Here is a 16,257-nt window from a genome sequence, read left to right as displayed (position 1 = left end):
TAGGCATGTACACCGCATCTAAATTATGCATGTGTGTTCCCCTCTTTCCCCCTCTTCTTCTTTCCCTCAATACTATACCCTACAGGAGTAGCTATCGTAGCTATCTCTCACCTCCCTGCATACAAGAGCTACCTAACCCTCCCAAACTCTCGTACCTCTCAACCCGAACTCAATAACCGAAACCTACTTACCTCCCCCCTCCCCTCTCTCCCCTCCCCCAAAAGAAAAACCAAATAAACACATGACACCTACTTGCCAACCTAAACTCAACCTATAATCTACCACTGCCAGCAGTTCACTTACAACTGGCTGGCCAGGTTTCCCTTGCATTCTATTCCGCCGTGATTAATCTTGCTTATCCGGGGATCCCAACCCTCCCATCCACCATAATCATGCTCGGACTATTTCCAGCCACGGGGACAACTATTGAACCTTTATCCGTTTAGACTTCTTCCCCGCCCTAGTTTGGGACTCATATTCTCGCTCTTGCTACTCCAATGTTGTTCAAGTTCTTGCCCAAAGCTAGAAAGTTACACTTGTGTATATGCATAGATCCGGTACGCGTTGAATTCGTGTGTTTTGAATCTGCCTATCTAGGCAAGGGGGTTCTGCTTCTCATTTTTGAGACCGGACTACTAGTCAGTTGGGCATGAATTTTGTAAAGACTATTTACTTTGTAGAGTGTATCGAAAGTACGGTCTCTACGGAACAGGTATTTTGCTGATTAACTTCTGACAAAACTGAAAAGGGTGCGGTGCAATCAAGGGCGCAGAGCTGATCATGATGATCCCTAGCATAATTGGTTCTGGTTGTCTTGTCCCGCTAAGTAGTACCACTGTGTAGAGCGCTCGATACGGGGCGCTGCCGCTGCTCATTAGTGGTCATGCGAACAAGCGAAACCTTAGCAATGATGTCTAAAGTTGAGAATAACTAGTATATTACTATTTAGTATAGACTTTATTAGAGCTACCAAAAGAATACAACAGAACAAAGCACTATGTGAATGATTAATCAATTACCCTTCGCATACCGAAATCTATATATCCGATTACTTTCGTACGGCTGAAGCATGTTCAAGCTACTACATCAATCATTCAAATCTAATCAAGTTACGTTCGTTTATATTAGTAAATCTTTGATGTTTCTTTTATCTCCCCTAGAAAAGAATGAGTTGACCGACAAATGTAGAAGATACTAAATGAATGTTGGAGAGTGCTAGAACACGCGACAGCAGTGCAGTATCAAGGTGCAGTGCGTTAAGGACTGATGGGAGACTTATCGGCCTGTTTAATACTGGATTTTATAATAGTATTGAAGTTTGAGTCATAAAGTGTCAATATATAGATGTGAGATGTTGTAAGGAAACCAGATAAAAATCAGGACTAACTTATTAACTACTATATAACCCGAGAACTAGCTTGAGAGAGTCAAAGGCCGACCAGATTGTTCCAATCTGTTCCCCACCTTCGTGATATTAGCCTCGATATAGGGTGTGGGTCCGGAAATGGTAGTATCCCACGGTCCATATTAATTGATGCATAGTCAAGATTGACGGGACTTCGGTGTCTGCGGGCCTCTGGCAATTGATGTTACTATACTCTGCAAAGGTTATGGACATTTCGTGCCGATTTTAAGATACATCAGAGTATCTATATGCCGTTAATATAAGGTCGAAGGAAGGCAGGTATTGGTAGAAGGAGGGAACCTACAGCGTGAGTCGAAGAGCATCACATTCCTTTCTGGTCTATCTCGACATCTGAACTCCCACTTGATTATGCTTCAGTATTGTTCGAGTGACCGGGTTTACCTCGATAAGAGATTAAGAAGGACTTTCATTGCCGTTGACGAGATATCCGTCCGTTCGAGCCTCATTCTTAGCAGCTAGCTTCACATTTTGGCAAAGAAAGAATACCTTGTGCGGTATCCAGCCACAATGTTGTTATAGCCAAACTCGGTTGTAAGGGCATCCAGAGATGCTATGAGAGCAGCATTCACTATCTGCCTGTCTTTGGCATATGGGAATATGAGTCGCTGAAGTTTCTCAGGAACTGGGCACGGGTACCGTTGGCTACTCTGTCTGTTCTAAAGCGTCCGGGTTATATAGGATAACAGACTTGCCGTCAACCGATTCATCGGAAGCTGGTATTGAATATCACTGGATTGGATTTTGAGAATGATATTCTTGGAATAGAAGTTAGCGATATTCGCCGTTGTGCGTATAATATCGTGCTTCGCGACTGCCTTCTGCCAAATAACGGGCTCAGTAGGCAAAGGGAAAGAAATATACTATATATGAATATTGGATATCCTGGGAAGACAAAAAGATACCTTGATGTCTAAGTCATCGCGGACAATAGGCACCCTTATAAATGAGTAGGGGCGTCAGTGGGACATAGAATAGGGGAATAGCTGCAGCCTCCCTAAAGGCAAATTCTACGTCACTAACGCACTGCCTATATTCCCAGACCTTTTGGAATGGAGTCAACTTATAGAAGATAAAATTCATCTTAGCAGTACGTATTTACCAGATCATCCATCTATTCAGCGGTTCGTCGAGGGTACAGAGCCATAGCTTCTGTTTATACTGAAGTTGCGGATATCGTTGCTATTCTGGACGAGGTTTTGCAATACTTGAAGCAGTTAATGTTTGTCGCCGGGAATTTCCATTCTATCCTCAGCGAAGGATGTTGGGGGGCCTGACGTTAGCCAACCTCAATGCATTGGCTGTTCCCTGCCCGTTCCATAAAGAACCTCATTCCCTCATCTATTCCATGTGATTCATCTAATATGTCGATCCGATCGATTCCATTTCCCTTATCTATCTTCATCGGCTTCATCTGTCCCAATCATGTCCGTTTCCCCCGAAGACCTCGGGAGGAAGGCAATGCGCAAATCGTTGTGTAAACTCGAGAGGAAAATCAGAGAACTGAAGCCCGACCACCAGGTAGCTCCATCTGAAAGTGATCAAATCCGGTTAATTTTTATGGTTCTGGATGAGAACTCCGAAGACAGACCGACCTACTTTACCTCTTTGGTTGAATCTTTCCTGCAGATGCCTAACGAGGAGTATGATGCAAAATAAAGGTTGCCATATGATACATACGAATATATCTCCGAAGACTGGAGGGCTCCCAAGGTCTGCGCACAAGCAATCGACATACTGGCCTGCCTATATCTCACGCTACTCCAATGCCAAGAAGCCTCCGGTTGGTGAGGTCGTGTGGTCTCTGGTGGAGTAAGAGAACATGGCATACCCGATTGACACAACTTTTCTCATGATGCTGATACAATAAGAGTATGACAACGGTGTGTACAAGGACCTGTACTGTTAAATTCTCCAAAATTTGGCTTCACTGATATCGTTCAGGTTAAAGAAGGACCATATGCACACATGAAGGGCACTATTTACAATGACCTGAATGCCGACGATGGCCACATTCTTCAGAAAGAGGTTTTACTTATCTTACGCCTGATAATAGGCCAGCTACGAAGGGCCCGTTTCATCAAGCATATGATGGTCCCAGTAAGTCCCCTCAGTTACGGCGATCTGTGGCTTACCAAATTATGTGATGTTAACTTATTACTAATATCTGCATGTAATCACTTCAAGAGAGAAAATTATTTTGAATCAAGGTTGTCTTGCTATATACTCTTTGCTTACTGGGTCTTCCTTCGGACTCCAACACCAAAATTGCAGGTTAAGAGCACCTAGTAAGAATTTATCTTACGAGTCAAGTCATCCTACATAGAAAGACCACAGGTGAGGGGCTTGTTTGTTCGTAGGAATTACGTTCAGAAGTAGTTTTTCAATTGCTTCGGGAGAGCCTACAAACGAATTGTTGTGAACTTTCGCCCAGGAGAAATTTGAATGTTAGACTTGAAGGCCGAATGAGTTATACTGGACAACTGATCAAGATCATCATTGTCAACTACTCATGGCCTGAGCGGTTACGTGAATATGGGGGCTTGATAATTTGGCCTCTGAGAAACGACAAGCATTTCTGGAGAGAGCACATGACTCGGGTCGTTCTTACGTGAGGCTGTGTGAACTTATCCAGCGAAACTAAGTACCATCCCCGCAACTTTGTATGGTAGCGAGACACATTAGCGTAGTATAGCAGGCCGAGCCACGAAAACTAGTTCGCCTTCCCATTTTATTAGACGAGTTGTGATCTCAATCCCTCGGCCATGCCATGCATGACTCGGTATAAATTATCACTATTAGTTGGTTGCTGATATTATCACGACCATCGCGGGGCTATGAGGGTGAAAGCACAAGATTGAGATATGGAACAAGGCTGTGCCAGAAGAGAACCAGTATCCGCCGAGACTAATGCGTACTAGTAAGACGACAGCTGACTCGTAGTATTTCCGGACTGAGTAAAGTGCTTGAACGGTTAGTGGCCCTTAAGGTTGCACCGGGCCGTCGCGGCTTTGCCCTATTGTCTAAGCGTGAAACCCCGACTGGCTAAGTCGACAGTCCTGGTTCTTATCTCTTATTAAAACTCGCAAAGAGTACGTACAAAGGGAGAGTGTGTCCTAAAGGCCTGACGGGTCACCAGCGCACATCTGGGAGATTGAGGAACGACATGCTATAGTCCAGTGTGTCTATACCGGCATCAACAGCAGCGTGTTTAACGGCGGGTTGCAACGGAAGTGACAATGGGCAGTGGACAAACACCAGCTTTAAGAAGCCATCCAGGAAAGCGGCGACACTATCAGGAGAAGCCTTTTATGGGCAGTCCTGGCTCTCGCAGATAAGACATGCAACAATCTGAGCGCCCGGTAGTCTACGATGTAACAATCATGTTGAGGTCAGCAACGGTAATTTGACTACAACTGATTGCATGAGGGTTCTATCTCGAGGTTCTCGGTAAAGCCGATATCTACTATTAGCTAGATGTCTAAGTTATCCGTTGGCAGCAATGGGATCAAGTTGGAGAACTATCCTTATCCCAAGTGCACTCCCAGTTCATTCCAAAGAGGGCAATTGGAGCGACCGACCCCTGCAATCTTCGTGGTAAATTGACTAGTCTCGCGTGCTTCTGGCTAGGAATGTTTGGCGCCGAGGCTAGCAGAGACGGCTCTTTCCCACGCAGTGTTCTCCACCACATGAAACGATCATAAGCGCCGTACAAAGCCCCGCATGCTCAACCTCCTTTTCTTATAATGATCACGAGTCCCCAGATACTGATGGTCTCGACAACTACTTCCTGCATAGTGGACATCAGGTGTGCAACAACAGCGTCATGGTTGACAACGCGGATCAACACGGTACTACTCCCACCAGGAGCGCGGAAGCGATCCCATCTTCTATAAACAGAGATCAGCCTCTTCCTTCGGTCGAGTTTACCTTCTCCTGCAGCCCATCGTCTCCCGAATGCCTGACCCCGAATTCGTCCGTCGACGGCTTCAACGCAGCTACCCCAGAAGGTCGCCGATCCTCTACGACGCCAACCACGCGGTTGCTCTTTCAAGATCTCCATCTGAGCGATAGCAACTCTCCTGCAGCCCAACAGCCACCAAGTAATCAATCAAGCATAGTTCATAACGATTCTGGCTTAACACCTACGGGCAGCGCCCATCGTACAACCTACCGGGATCTGCACAATTCTACCCCTAGCCCTATAGGTCCCTCTTATGTACGACCAAGCCAACAACGGTCACCGACCTCGCCCTCGGGAGATGTCAGCTCTCATTTCCGGAATCTAAATCTGGGAGACGCAGATAGTTATGTTTCTGATTCCGACAGAAGCTCTACAGTCGACAGTGAGGGAGATGCAGCGGAAGAAGATGATGAGGATGCCTACAACATTCGTCATGAGTCTCTTCCCCAGGAGCCTATCTATGATATTCGACTTCAAAATGCGCTGCGAGATGTCAGGAGTGAACTGACGAGTCTTGCACAAATAATGAGCGGTAACGCCCTTGCCCACGACAATAGTAGTGACTTGTCCAAGCTTTATGAGAAGACACGTGAAGCAAGTCGATTCGCTTATCCAGCGACACGCACGGTAGGCTTCATCGGCGACTCGGGTGTTGGTAAGTATCGGAAAGATAGCTGATACACGTACTGAGAGGCTAATTCGTGCGAACAGGGAAGAGCAGTTTGATAAATTCGCTTCTAGATCAAGAGGGCTTGGCTCGGTCGGTGAGTTTAAAACAAATTGTTATAATATACCTATGAGCAACTAACACCCGATGTTCTACCCTTCTCATAGAGCGGAGACGGTGCTGCTTGCACCACTGTCGTTACCGAATTCCGGAGTGTAAATGATACCTATCCAGAAAACTATACCGTTGTTGCAGATTTCATGGACAATGACGAGGTCAGTGAGCTCCTCGAGGAGCTTTTATCCAGTGTTCGGAAATACTACACGGAAGCCTTCCGTGAAGTGAGAACGTCGGAAGAGCAGGAGAATATCAAAGTTGCGGCCAAAAGAGCCTGGGACACCTTGAAATCCCTCTTTCCTCATGAGCGGGACCTGGACATTGATTTCCTTGCCCAGGAAGGAGACGAGGCCGTCACTACAATCACGAGGACCTTGCTGGATTGGGCCATGGCGGGCTTAGATACCCGACCAGGAGGGCGTGATAACTTACAGTATACGGTTGTGTCTCACCATGCGGATCAATGCATGAAGCATCTTGACAGACTGATGGCCAATGATGACGACGGTGATAACCCTGCTTTGTGGCCGTTTGTGAAGTTGATCAGGTATATAGCAGGAGTGATCATATGCAAATGCTGCGTTATGTGGCTAATCCATACATAGGGTCTATTTGCGCTCGCCCGTTCTACGCACGGGTTTAGTTTTGGCCGACCTCCCAGGTACCGTACCGAGATATTATAATGGTGTCATGCAGAATTAAGCTAAGAGCACAATGTGCAGGATTTCGCGACTTAAACTACGCTCGGGTGCGAGCGACGGAAAGGTACCTACGCCACAGCTGCGACGAGGTGTTTATTGTGAGTAATATTATGCGATGTACAACCGATCAGTCAATAGGGGATATCATCCGTCGATGTGCGCGGGATCAGCCTATCCGCATTGTGTGTACTCGCTCCGAGGTAAGTGCTTTTCAGAGTCATTATCTAGGTGACATGAAAGTGACCACTGAAATTTAGGACGTCAATTCAGAAGAGACGGCACGTACCGCTCCTGCAGCAGATGCTGTACGTATCCGAAATATGAACAACCAAATCCGGCAGCTCGATCGCAGGATCACGCAGACAGGTACTCGCAGACGAAAATCGCACGGAAGTAGGATGCAGAGTCTCGCTGCAGAGGAAAGTAACCTCAGGTAAGTAGCACTGATGCACGATACTCCTAATTTTCATATATCTCATTCATTGTAGGGATCAGAAAGAAACCCTTGAGCTTCAGTAAGAACCCTTACTTTGGTTGTTCCAACTTAACATATTGGTCTGATCTGAAACTTGCCAGGTTGATGAACTTCCTCGTCATTCGAAGAAATACATCTGTGACCAACTCTTTGTTGCATGCCTGGGGGGGAATGGCTCGCATATTCTGCGTGAGCAATAAGCTCTACTCTGACCATTGTGAGGACGATCCACGACAGGCCAATGGGTATTTGGCACTCAGTGGTATCCAAGAACTTCGACAGTACTGCCAATCAGTGCCAGCAGATGCGCAGTTCCGAGCCACGGTATCTTATCTTCAACATGAAGTGCCAGCGCTGCTGGGTTCTATTACGCAATGGGCCTTAGCAGGGACTAGCACCATGACTATGGCCCGGGCAGAAGTCTTGCGACGGGTTTTGACTGAAGCCGAAAGCAGTCTGAAAGGGGTACGGTAATTGTCCCAATATCCAAATGCACTTTGCCCGGTCTAGGTGCAGGCTCCCACACTGCATCTACTATCTGCTTCTTGGTTATAAATGCCATGATTGCTAATTCGCGTAGAGCATAACCCGTGATGGCTCGCAGGTACACTCATTACAGAGTAACCTCAGGAGGCAATTCTCCGAAGCTATTACACAGCAAATTCGTAGGCACCGACCTGCAACCTAGTCTTGAAGACCAAAGTAAATAACTATTAAGACAGGCCGAAGTCGACGTGATTGGAGGGACGATGCAGTCGAGGCGAGCTCGGAATGGGCAACTGTAAGTGGGACCCACAGTACCCCGAGAATCTACGTACCTGATTTTGGATACTTGCAGTGGCACCACATGACATATGCAGCGTTCTGTCGCAACTACGGAACGTATCAAACGGCAAAACAACCGTATCGATGCTGGAACGAAGAGATTCTCGGCTCGGGAATTGACCAGCTATCTCTGGCGTGGAAATCCGTGCTCAACCGGCTTGAAGAAGAGGGTAAGAAGCTCGAAGACGAAATCTCCAGGATATTTCAAGGGGTGCATGATTCTATACACGGTACGCCATTTCCCAAGCGTCCTCAAGGGTTAAAGGGCTGGTGTCATTGACTATTGACTTGTCAGAGCAACGGGATTTGGCCCCCGAAACCCTAGGAAACTTGATTCTGAACCTCCGAATGCGACGGACGTGTATACTGGACGCTGTTCATTGCTCCATCGAACGTCTAACTGATGACACTGAGTATTGTGCACGAATTTGTATGCTACTGTGAGAGATGGACTAATTTGATTTGCAGAAATATCATGGAAGACACAGTGGGTGGACACGCGAGCTCATATATTGCGGGAGTCATGCGTCCAGTCTATAACCATTGCATGCAACAAAGCGGTATGCTATCTCTCTCATCTTCCATTCAATCACATTTTCTTTGGGTGCTAATGCAAAATGGCTCGCATAGGAACGGGAAGTGATTCGCGTCGGAAGCAAACCATGAATCGTCATCTCAGTTCACGTAGTCTATTCCAAGACTTTGCCGACAATATTGCTCTCGACTATGAAGAAATAATCGACGGAGCATTTGAGGAGTTAAATCAGAAGCTTAGCGAGGAGGTTGCTAATATCACCCGAGATTTACATGCCACGGTCACTGTGGAGGGAGAAATCTCTGAAGCTGGAAGGAATCCCGAATGTACAGAAGGAGTTAAGCGAAGGGTGGAAACATGCCAAAGAGCCTTGGCGAATGCTCAGACGATAGTGCTAGGGTTGAGAGAGTGACACGAAGGAGTCCATACGCATATCATCGGCTAGTAGTGACAGGAGGAATATATTGTCGTGATATATACTACAGTGGTTCGAAGTTGACCGGAGGTCAAGGATGCTTTTCTCTTTTTGACGATGAAGACAGTACAGTGACCAAAGGCCTCCCATCTTGCCAAGTTATATATTTCCATTCAATCTGCAGCGGTCTTTACTTACTTTATCAAGGCTTCTATACTTTCTTATGTCATATGTGTGTCATAATCTAAGAGCATAAACAGCAGAGAACATGAACGATTTTATGAATTGAAAATTATTTTCGTATGGACAGAGATCTACCAATCAATCCAATGTTATGAAAATAAAGTCACCAATACGCTTATATAAAACACTTCTAAAAATAAATGAAAACGATAAAATTCAGGCTCCCTATTCCCATCAGGAAATTAATTCTACATAATCAATATTGGAAGTGCAGTTGAGTTGATTTATTTTTAGTAAGAGATAATGTTTAGTGATCCTGCACAGACGTAGTACACACTCTTGTAAAATGATATATAAGGTAATAGGACAAATATATCTGCACATATCTGTATCATTTATTATCGTAAAAATACCCGTTTGTTCTACCACAGGTTTACTTATATTCAGCCACGGTGTTATACCACTGCTTCAAACAGCGTAAGCACGATGCTTCCTCCGAGGGAGCAGCACCCATATAGCGATCAATGCAATCAATAATGCGAGGACGAATGGCTGCAGACTCTGTACTCCGCGCGCCCCGGATATAGCACCAGCAACAAATGGGAGTCTTTAATGAAAATTGCGGATTAGCCGAGGATGTCAAGCAGCAATAGGTCATGGACCATTGTAAAGCAAGGGAGGCAAACGTACATTGCTCCACCTCCGCCAGCCAACGCCGACGCAAGTCCGATTCCAGGGGTATGTAGGTGCTTGGGGAGCAACTTAGCCGCCACAACAATGGCTGCGGGGAAGAGGGGGCCAGTAAAAAAGCCTAGCAGCGAGACAGCGACTGCGGAGACGATGAACTGCGGTACGAGCCAGAAGATGAGTTCTAGGGCAATTGAAATGACGAGGTAAATGCTGATAGCAATTCGCTCCCCTTAATTACAGTCAGTATTTATGTGGTTAGGCCTTGATGGGGGGAAGGGGAAACATGCCTAACCAGTCGTTAACAAAACCGAGAACAAGACGGCCCATGGTGACACCAGCCCAAAAGCCGGTTGGAATCAGACCCGATTCGTAGGGAGCGCCATGGCGGACCTGGACCATAAAGTCCACGACCCAACCACCCACCGACACTTATCAGATTCAATCATCAGTTGGATCATTCGATTCAGCGATCTGGGAGATTGACGAACCTTCAACTCCCATGTACACAAACAGCCAGACAGCTATCAGCCAGGTAATAGGACTTTTCATAGCCTCTGTAGTTCTGCTCCCACCGCCAGTATCGGAACTTCTGTGGTTCTTGGCTCTGTAGCTAGCCGCATTCTCCTTCCAGAATAGAGTAGAGCTCACCATTAGGTCTAGAATGGATGCACCAAGTAATGTGTAGTAGAAGTAGTTCCAGCGAAGACCCGACTTGATCATCTGAGTCCCAACCAGTGGACTTATGGTTGCCCTGCAGTGGTCCTCAGTATTGGCAAATGATGTTCATGGTACTTGTCCATGGCCACATACCCAAGACCATAAAATGCTTGTAGGACCCCCATCATAGCATTCGCATTGGCCATATCAGCGATCCAGGAATTCCATGCCGCGTCGATGAGACCATTGCCCAAGCCAACAATTACGTAGACAGCTAGCATTGCCGGCCAGGGCGGATGGATAGCCATAATCACATATGGAATGACATGGCATAGGGGACCGATAATTGCTATACCCCGCTGTCCAAGCGTCATGTGAATCTTGTTGACGATGAGGGTGGCTATGGTATATCCGGCGAATGGGGTCACGAAAATCAGAGAGACTACGGTGGTAGACAGGTTGTAGTCTTCGCGAAGCTACTTGACTTTCAGCATCTTTCTGGTGAGGGAAACAAATCTAGCCAATTAAACGCATACATATGGGACGAGTGCCTAACATGAGTGATTAGTTTGTCATTTCTTGCTGATGCGGGGGTTCACTGTGAAGGAGAGCTCACTCCATAAACACCATCATTTGCTCCAACAACCGTGAAACTAATGAATGTAGCCAAAAGACGCCATCTATTGATGGGAGGATCATTCCACTTTTGCTTCTGCTGTACGATTGCCTGTTCAGTACTCGGCCCGAATGGTTGAACTGGGTTCTGTGACTCCTGTTGTCCCTGCGGAACTAGCTCAATTGCTGTTGTTGACATGTTGTAATTTCACAGAGGAGATAGAATAATGCATTGAAGGAAATGAAGATTAGGGACGTTGCGTTGTGGTTGATAAGTACCTGCTACATGTGATCACGGACGCTTCCCCCGCCTTATGAGCTAAAAACTGCCTTTGACTGGCGGTTGTTATGGGGCAGACCCACCAGGAGAAAAGCATTGGAGAGTCGCAGAGGCCAGCCAAGTGTCTGTGCTGCATCTCGCCCTTGATTGGACTTTTGACATGTTGGTTTCCTGCCTATCGAAACGATGATCCTATCCCAATGGAGCAACTCGGAATATACTCCATCGGACAGGCGGTCTGGGTACACTTTGCATGACTGGCTTTGTGTTATGAGCCTTCCTGAATATGATTAATTCGTCACAGATATTTAGGATGCTGAATGGAAGATGGGAGGTCAATTTAGGATTGTGACATTGTAATATAATATTATACTCCGATAGTCAGTAGTCAATAGTCGGGCCATAATGCTCAGATTTAACCTTTCTGTGTCCCCACTACGCGTATGGCATTTGTTTCACAACCACTGCTGGAACTTACCTGACTTCATGTGAACGGTTGCACAAAGTTGGAAACTGTGATGGCCTGTATGTCAGTATACTAGTCTGGAAATTGATATTTAATCGTCAATAGATCTAAGTAGTTGTACTACCTTGGAAAATTTGTTGGACTTTGGCATGGCACGAAATCATCCCATGCGCAGATGGTCTCAACACTTTCATGTCCAACGTGCTTCAACATATCATATCATTTCACTAATTCTTAAATTGGAGTAGTTACCCTGAAAATGGTCTATATATTCAACATTCTCTTCACTCCATCATCTTCCAAAAGTGCAGCATGCTCCTTTCTCAATTTGGCCGCATCATTGGTCTCAAACCAGAATGCCCACGTACTCTGCGTATTGATGTCAAGATTATTCCGGCTTGACTTCAATCCCACATGTTGCAGCTGAGGCGGTGCCAGAGCATACCGAGTCAACCGGCTCTGGTCAGCGTATTCCTCTATCATGGAATCCGTCTGGCCATGTCCTCTTGCAGTTAAAAATTCAATAAGACCATCCACACTCTCCCATGGAAACACCAAGCCCTGAGTGCAACATCCAAACTTGTTCATCTCAACAACCCCTTGGAGCGGCATCAAATTGTATTTGCCGGCCATGTATACGAGCGCGGTGAAGGCCGGAACGCACACCATAGAGATAACCACGATGCTTAGAGTATCAAGGTGAAGTCTCTCAAAGCGAGTGCGCCGAAGTACCATCAAGGATGAGAATGTAGATAGCGTGAGGAGGCCGAATATCAGGGGCATGTTACTGTATGCCATGTCGGAGTTGCTCCACCCCAACGAGGTTTCTGTGTAGAAAAGACGGAGGTATATCCAGGGATTTTGCGACTGTTGGTCCCGTTGGGCGATGTCGACCAGTGCCTTCAAAGTCTTTGAGAACCATCCTGTGGCAAAAATAATGTCGTCTTCGAATATGATCGTGTAGGCAGCATTTACTTCTTGGCAGGTTCGGAGGGCGTAAATATAGTCACTGCACATTGTTAGCTAGCTTGGTCCTAGAGGCAGATGTATAAGAACCAAGGCCCTGAAAATATTCATAAACTCACAAGACCCCCTTCTCATAAAAGTTCTTATCCCTCTCCAGATCCTGCAAGTGCTGCAACTGCCCTTCCGACACATTATAAGTATCCGCTGCATCCACAAGCCTGCCCACCCATTTCTGATCCCAACTAGGATGTACTCTCGGGTCCGTATCGGCAAACAGGATACTGAGATACAATGCCTGCCGCTCTCGTTCGTCCAACCCCTCCAGCAGTGAGCCAACAGATGCTTCGAAATAATGGTCCGAGTCTCGTCGAACAGTGACCATGGCAATACAAGCAGTAGGTGTGCCTCCACTCTTCACGTAGTCTGGTGGATCGATGGCCGAGTTGTGCTGCGAGATAAAATGCCAGGCCTCACGCTCACGGTGAAGACTGTAATCCAGTTCGTAGACATGGCAATCCTGGAAAAAGGCAGAGTGTGGATCACGCCAGAGGCTGATTCGGCAATAGTAGAATATTAGGAGCCAGACGAACAGACTAAGGATGAAGATTTTCGATGCGCGCAGCTGGAGATAATAGGGGAGATGTGTGAGAACTTGCTTGGCGACTTTATTCAGAGAGCTTGGAAGCATTGTCTCGTGGTGATTATAGGAGGAGGGAGGACGGGGAGGGAAGCTCGGAACAAGGCTAGAACATTAGAACGGTGGCAGCTGCATTTGCTAGGATTAAATGGAATTCTAAGTTCAAAGTAGTCAGACAGCGCAGGTAGCCACATTTAGTAGCAGACAATCTCCTCTTGGCAATTAGCGTAGTCATATATGAATGATGCGCCCTAAGGGACTGAATTACGACCAAAAGGCTGAGAAGGCTATCGGTACCCACAGCCACCTGCACACCACTATAGTTCACCTACGGACTCAAGTATACAGGGGCAGGAAGGGTCTACATCCCTGCAACTAGTAACTAATCACAGAGTCTTATCAACTCAGCACATAAGAGCCTAGCACGCAGCTCCACTGTCTGTTCGTCGGTTTGATTGACCCACCACCCACGGAATGTCCGCGTTTCGAGGACAAAGTGAGACATACAGAGCTAGTTGTGCATTAGTGTGTCAAGTCATTGACCGAACCATAGTTGGTAGAGGCCGGCGCATGTATCGCGCGACTTGGCATTAGTAAGACTGAGAATTCAAATGATGCATCGTTCAAGAGCTATATGTTGGTGGTTATAAGCAAATTGATAGCAATGGACTGGCGGCACGAACCAAAATTGGGCCCATCCAAATAGTGTAGGATCGACTAAATCCTCTATAGATCCGTGGTTCTTGACTAGTCCCCCTGACAGTATTCTGGTCATCAAACCCACGAAATCTTCCCGTAGCAGTAGAATGTAATCAATGAAGCAACTTCGCCATCACCCTCACTCCTTTCGACCCCATCCTCGGCATGGCGACTTGATAATCATACAGAAACGCCACATCATCGGCATCGGTTTCGAACAGTGTCATGTCAAATTCACGAACCAGGGCTGCGACCACAAGATATAGCTCCGCACGCGCGAGTTCGATCCCAAGGCACTTTCGCCCTCCCTTATTGAACGCCATTTGAAACTTTCGTCGCTCCTTCCCAGCATCACCGAGCCAACGTTCCGGGTCAAAAACAAAAGGATCCGGAAAGACGGCGTCCGCGGTGTGTGCACTCAGAGTCGTGGTGGATATTGGAGTGCCTGGCGGGATTGTGTACGACTTGCTTTTGGTGCTGGGTGGACAGGTCAAGGAGACGTACGAGGAAGGCGCATAGGTCAGCGGCTCATAAGCGATACGTGCGGTCCGAGCCGTGACGCCGAAAGAAAGGCGATTGGCTTCCTCGATTACCGCAGATAAATACGGAAGTTGCTCGAGCTGGGTCCATGAGGAAGGTATAGGTACGGCACGGAGCTCCCTGCGAAGCTTCTCGAGAAGTGTGGGGTTGGCAAGAAGATGATAGAAGATGATGTTAAGTGTCTGAGCTGGCGATTCGGTTCCCGCTAGGACTAGCAGAGCTCCTTCTTGCTGCAACCGGAGGGGCATTTTCTCTGAGGCCGGCAGGTTTGGGCTGTCCAGTAATGAATCAAACACTGACTCTTTGCCAGTTGGTCCAATTTTGTTCTTGACAGCTACCCCTGATTCTTTACCCTTTGTGAGCATGAAAATCTCCTCACGAACGCGCTGCATAGAAATGTTAGACTTGGTATATATTCTCGGTGCAGAGTCTCACGTCAAATAGGGCAAGCAGATCAACAAGGCCTGGAGGCATCATTGGGCGGCTTATGGACACAGGGAGCGACTCCAGGAAATTGGGGATTTGCGGAAAGTGCTTGTTGATATTGATCCCCATCAAGAGCTCTTTGCTGTTTTGGCGGAGGATGGCGGCTTTTGGTTCGCTTGCAAGTACATCTGTCCGGTGCGCGAAGAGGAAGTTGTTGACAACGCTGGGCAATTAGCCTCGATACCGAGTGAATGACGGGTCAACCTACTCATTCGAGAATGCGAAGAACGCATCTGACAAGTTGACTGGGATGTCTTTGGCAACATGGGTGGATATCAATTGCTTTAGCTGGTCTACCTTGTCTGAGATCAACCCCTCCATGTGCAAAATGTTCCTTTTACTGAAGAAGGGCGCAAGAGACTCTCGCCGGACTTTATGCAAGTCATGGTCGGTGGTTGTGCCCAATCCACCCGGGACGCGAAGGCTCCTCAGCTGATAGCCATACTTGTCCCTTCTGGCCATTGAAGGGGCGTAGATAGTGTCCAAAAAGCCAACGTCATTGATGTGAACCTCATCTGGGGTAATACGGATGATTGGGCCTACAACCGTCAGTGGGGCTCACATATGAAGCAGAGCTTGACATACCATATCGTGTGTGCAGCTCCTGTATCTTGAACACGTATTGACCGGGCTGAATAACGTCGAAATAGAACTCATACCACCATGTGAGGGCTGCAAGACGGGGACCGGGAATATGGGCTAAAGGGTGGAAGTAAAGGCGACGGATAGCTTCACTTGCTGTCCAAAGTACGGACAGCAAGACGGCAACCCCCAGACTCCAGAGCAAAGACATAATCAATAACCAAATTCGAGGTGCTCAGTAAAGAAGGGATGAAGAGATGCTGATAGTGTGTCAAGCAAGAGGTAAGAGAAGAAGCTTCTGAAAATAGCCTCGCTTTGTGGCTGAGCCTGACCA

General features: G+C 47.0%; 4 protein-coding genes across 4 annotated transcripts; 1 reads left to right on the top strand and 3 right to left on the bottom strand.

Annotated features, from left to right (window-relative positions):
• The first annotated feature begins 5,155 nt into the window (after window positions 1-5,155).
• BO83DRAFT_357056 (uncharacterized protein) lies at window positions 5,156-9,385 on the top strand. Its single transcript, XM_025529231.1, has 14 exons — window positions 5,156-6,042; window positions 6,099-6,151; window positions 6,222-6,718; window positions 6,777-6,832; window positions 6,894-7,072; window positions 7,130-7,305; window positions 7,361-7,387; window positions 7,449-7,812; window positions 7,928-8,012; window positions 8,070-8,128; window positions 8,186-8,402; window positions 8,468-8,585; window positions 8,641-8,732; window positions 8,803-9,385. The coding sequence occupies exons 1-14, from the start codon at window positions 5,250-5,252 to the stop codon at window positions 9,117-9,119; spliced, it is 3,033 nt and encodes a 1,010-aa protein (XP_025390101.1). The 5' UTR covers window positions 5,156-5,249; the 3' UTR covers window positions 9,120-9,385.
• A 217-nt stretch (window positions 9,386-9,602) lies between these two features.
• Window positions 9,603-11,529, bottom strand: BO83DRAFT_415643 (MFS general substrate transporter). Its single transcript, XM_025534652.1, has 7 exons — window positions 11,269-11,529; window positions 11,189-11,203; window positions 10,806-11,128; window positions 10,484-10,746; window positions 10,283-10,423; window positions 9,996-10,224; window positions 9,603-9,912 (listed from the first exon to the last, which is right to left on the bottom strand). The coding sequence occupies exons 1-7, from the start codon at window positions 11,464-11,466 to the stop codon at window positions 9,774-9,776; spliced, it is 1,308 nt and encodes a 435-aa protein (XP_025390100.1). The 5' UTR covers window positions 11,467-11,529; the 3' UTR covers window positions 9,603-9,773.
• Window positions 11,530-12,226: 697 nt separating this feature from the next.
• BO83DRAFT_357054 (uncharacterized protein) lies at window positions 12,227-13,765 on the bottom strand. Its single transcript, XM_025529230.1, has 2 exons — window positions 13,099-13,765; window positions 12,227-13,022 (listed from the first exon to the last, which is right to left on the bottom strand). The coding sequence occupies exons 1-2, from the start codon at window positions 13,665-13,667 to the stop codon at window positions 12,278-12,280; spliced, it is 1,314 nt and encodes a 437-aa protein (XP_025390099.1). The 5' UTR covers window positions 13,668-13,765; the 3' UTR covers window positions 12,227-12,277.
• A 467-nt stretch (window positions 13,766-14,232) lies between these two features.
• Window positions 14,233-16,186, bottom strand: BO83DRAFT_376732 (cytochrome P450). Its single transcript, XM_025530802.1, has 4 exons — window positions 15,927-16,186; window positions 15,550-15,880; window positions 15,291-15,504; window positions 14,233-15,241 (listed from the first exon to the last, which is right to left on the bottom strand). Exons 1-4 carry the CDS (start codon window positions 16,132-16,134, stop codon window positions 14,429-14,431), a joined length of 1,566 nt encoding a protein of 521 aa, XP_025390098.1. The 5' UTR covers window positions 16,135-16,186; the 3' UTR covers window positions 14,233-14,428.
• Window positions 16,187-16,257: the final 71 nt, after the last annotated feature.

This window comes from Aspergillus eucalypticola (genome assembly GCF_003184535.1).
Source record: "Aspergillus eucalypticola CBS 122712 chromosome Unknown BO83scaffold_7, whole genome shotgun sequence".
In the NCBI taxonomy this organism is placed as follows: domain Eukaryota; kingdom Fungi; phylum Ascomycota; class Eurotiomycetes; order Eurotiales; family Aspergillaceae; genus Aspergillus; species Aspergillus eucalypticola.
This window is presented reverse-complemented; position numbering and strand designations above follow the sequence as displayed.

Excerpts from the sequence above, each read along its gene's own strand:
- BO83DRAFT_357054 (XM_025529230.1), bottom strand. The coding sequence starts at position 13,667 with ATGCTTCCAAGCTCTCTGAATAAAGTCGCCAAGCAAGTTCTCACACAT. Across the intron at positions 13,023-13,098 it reads TTTTATGAGAAGGGGGTCTT|TGACTATATTTACGCCCTCC; the intron begins GTGAGTTTATGA and ends AACAATGTGCAG.
- BO83DRAFT_415643 (XM_025534652.1), bottom strand. The coding sequence starts at position 11,466 with ATGTCAACAACAGCAATTGAGCTAGTTCCGCAGGGACAACAGGAGTCA. Across the intron at positions 10,747-10,805 it reads CAAGCATTTTATGGTCTTGG|GGCAACCATAAGTCCACTGG; the intron begins GTATGTGGCCAT and ends GGACCACTGCAG. Across the intron at positions 10,225-10,282 it reads TTTTGTTAACGACTGGTTAG|GGGAGCGAATTGCTATCAGC; the intron begins GCATGTTTCCCC and ends ACTGTAATTAAG.
- BO83DRAFT_376732 (XM_025530802.1), bottom strand. The coding sequence starts at position 16,134 with ATGTCTTTGCTCTGGAGTCTGGGGGTTGCCGTCTTGCTGTCCGTACTT. Across the intron at positions 15,881-15,926 it reads GGAGCTGCACACACGATATG|GCCCAATCATCCGTATTACC; the intron begins GTATGTCAAGCT and ends TGACGGTTGTAG. Across the intron at positions 15,242-15,290 it reads ATCTGCTTGCCCTATTTGAC|CGCGTTCGTGAGGAGATTTT; the intron begins GTGAGACTCTGC and ends ATTTCTATGCAG.
- BO83DRAFT_357056 (XM_025529231.1), top strand. The coding sequence starts at position 5,250 with ATGGTTGACAACGCGGATCAACACGGTACTACTCCCACCAGGAGCGCG. Across the intron at positions 7,073-7,129 it reads TTGTGTGTACTCGCTCCGAG|GACGTCAATTCAGAAGAGAC; the intron begins GTAAGTGCTTTT and ends ACTGAAATTTAG. Across the intron at positions 8,733-8,802 it reads CCATTGCATGCAACAAAGCG|GAACGGGAAGTGATTCGCGT; the intron begins GTATGCTATCTC and ends TGGCTCGCATAG.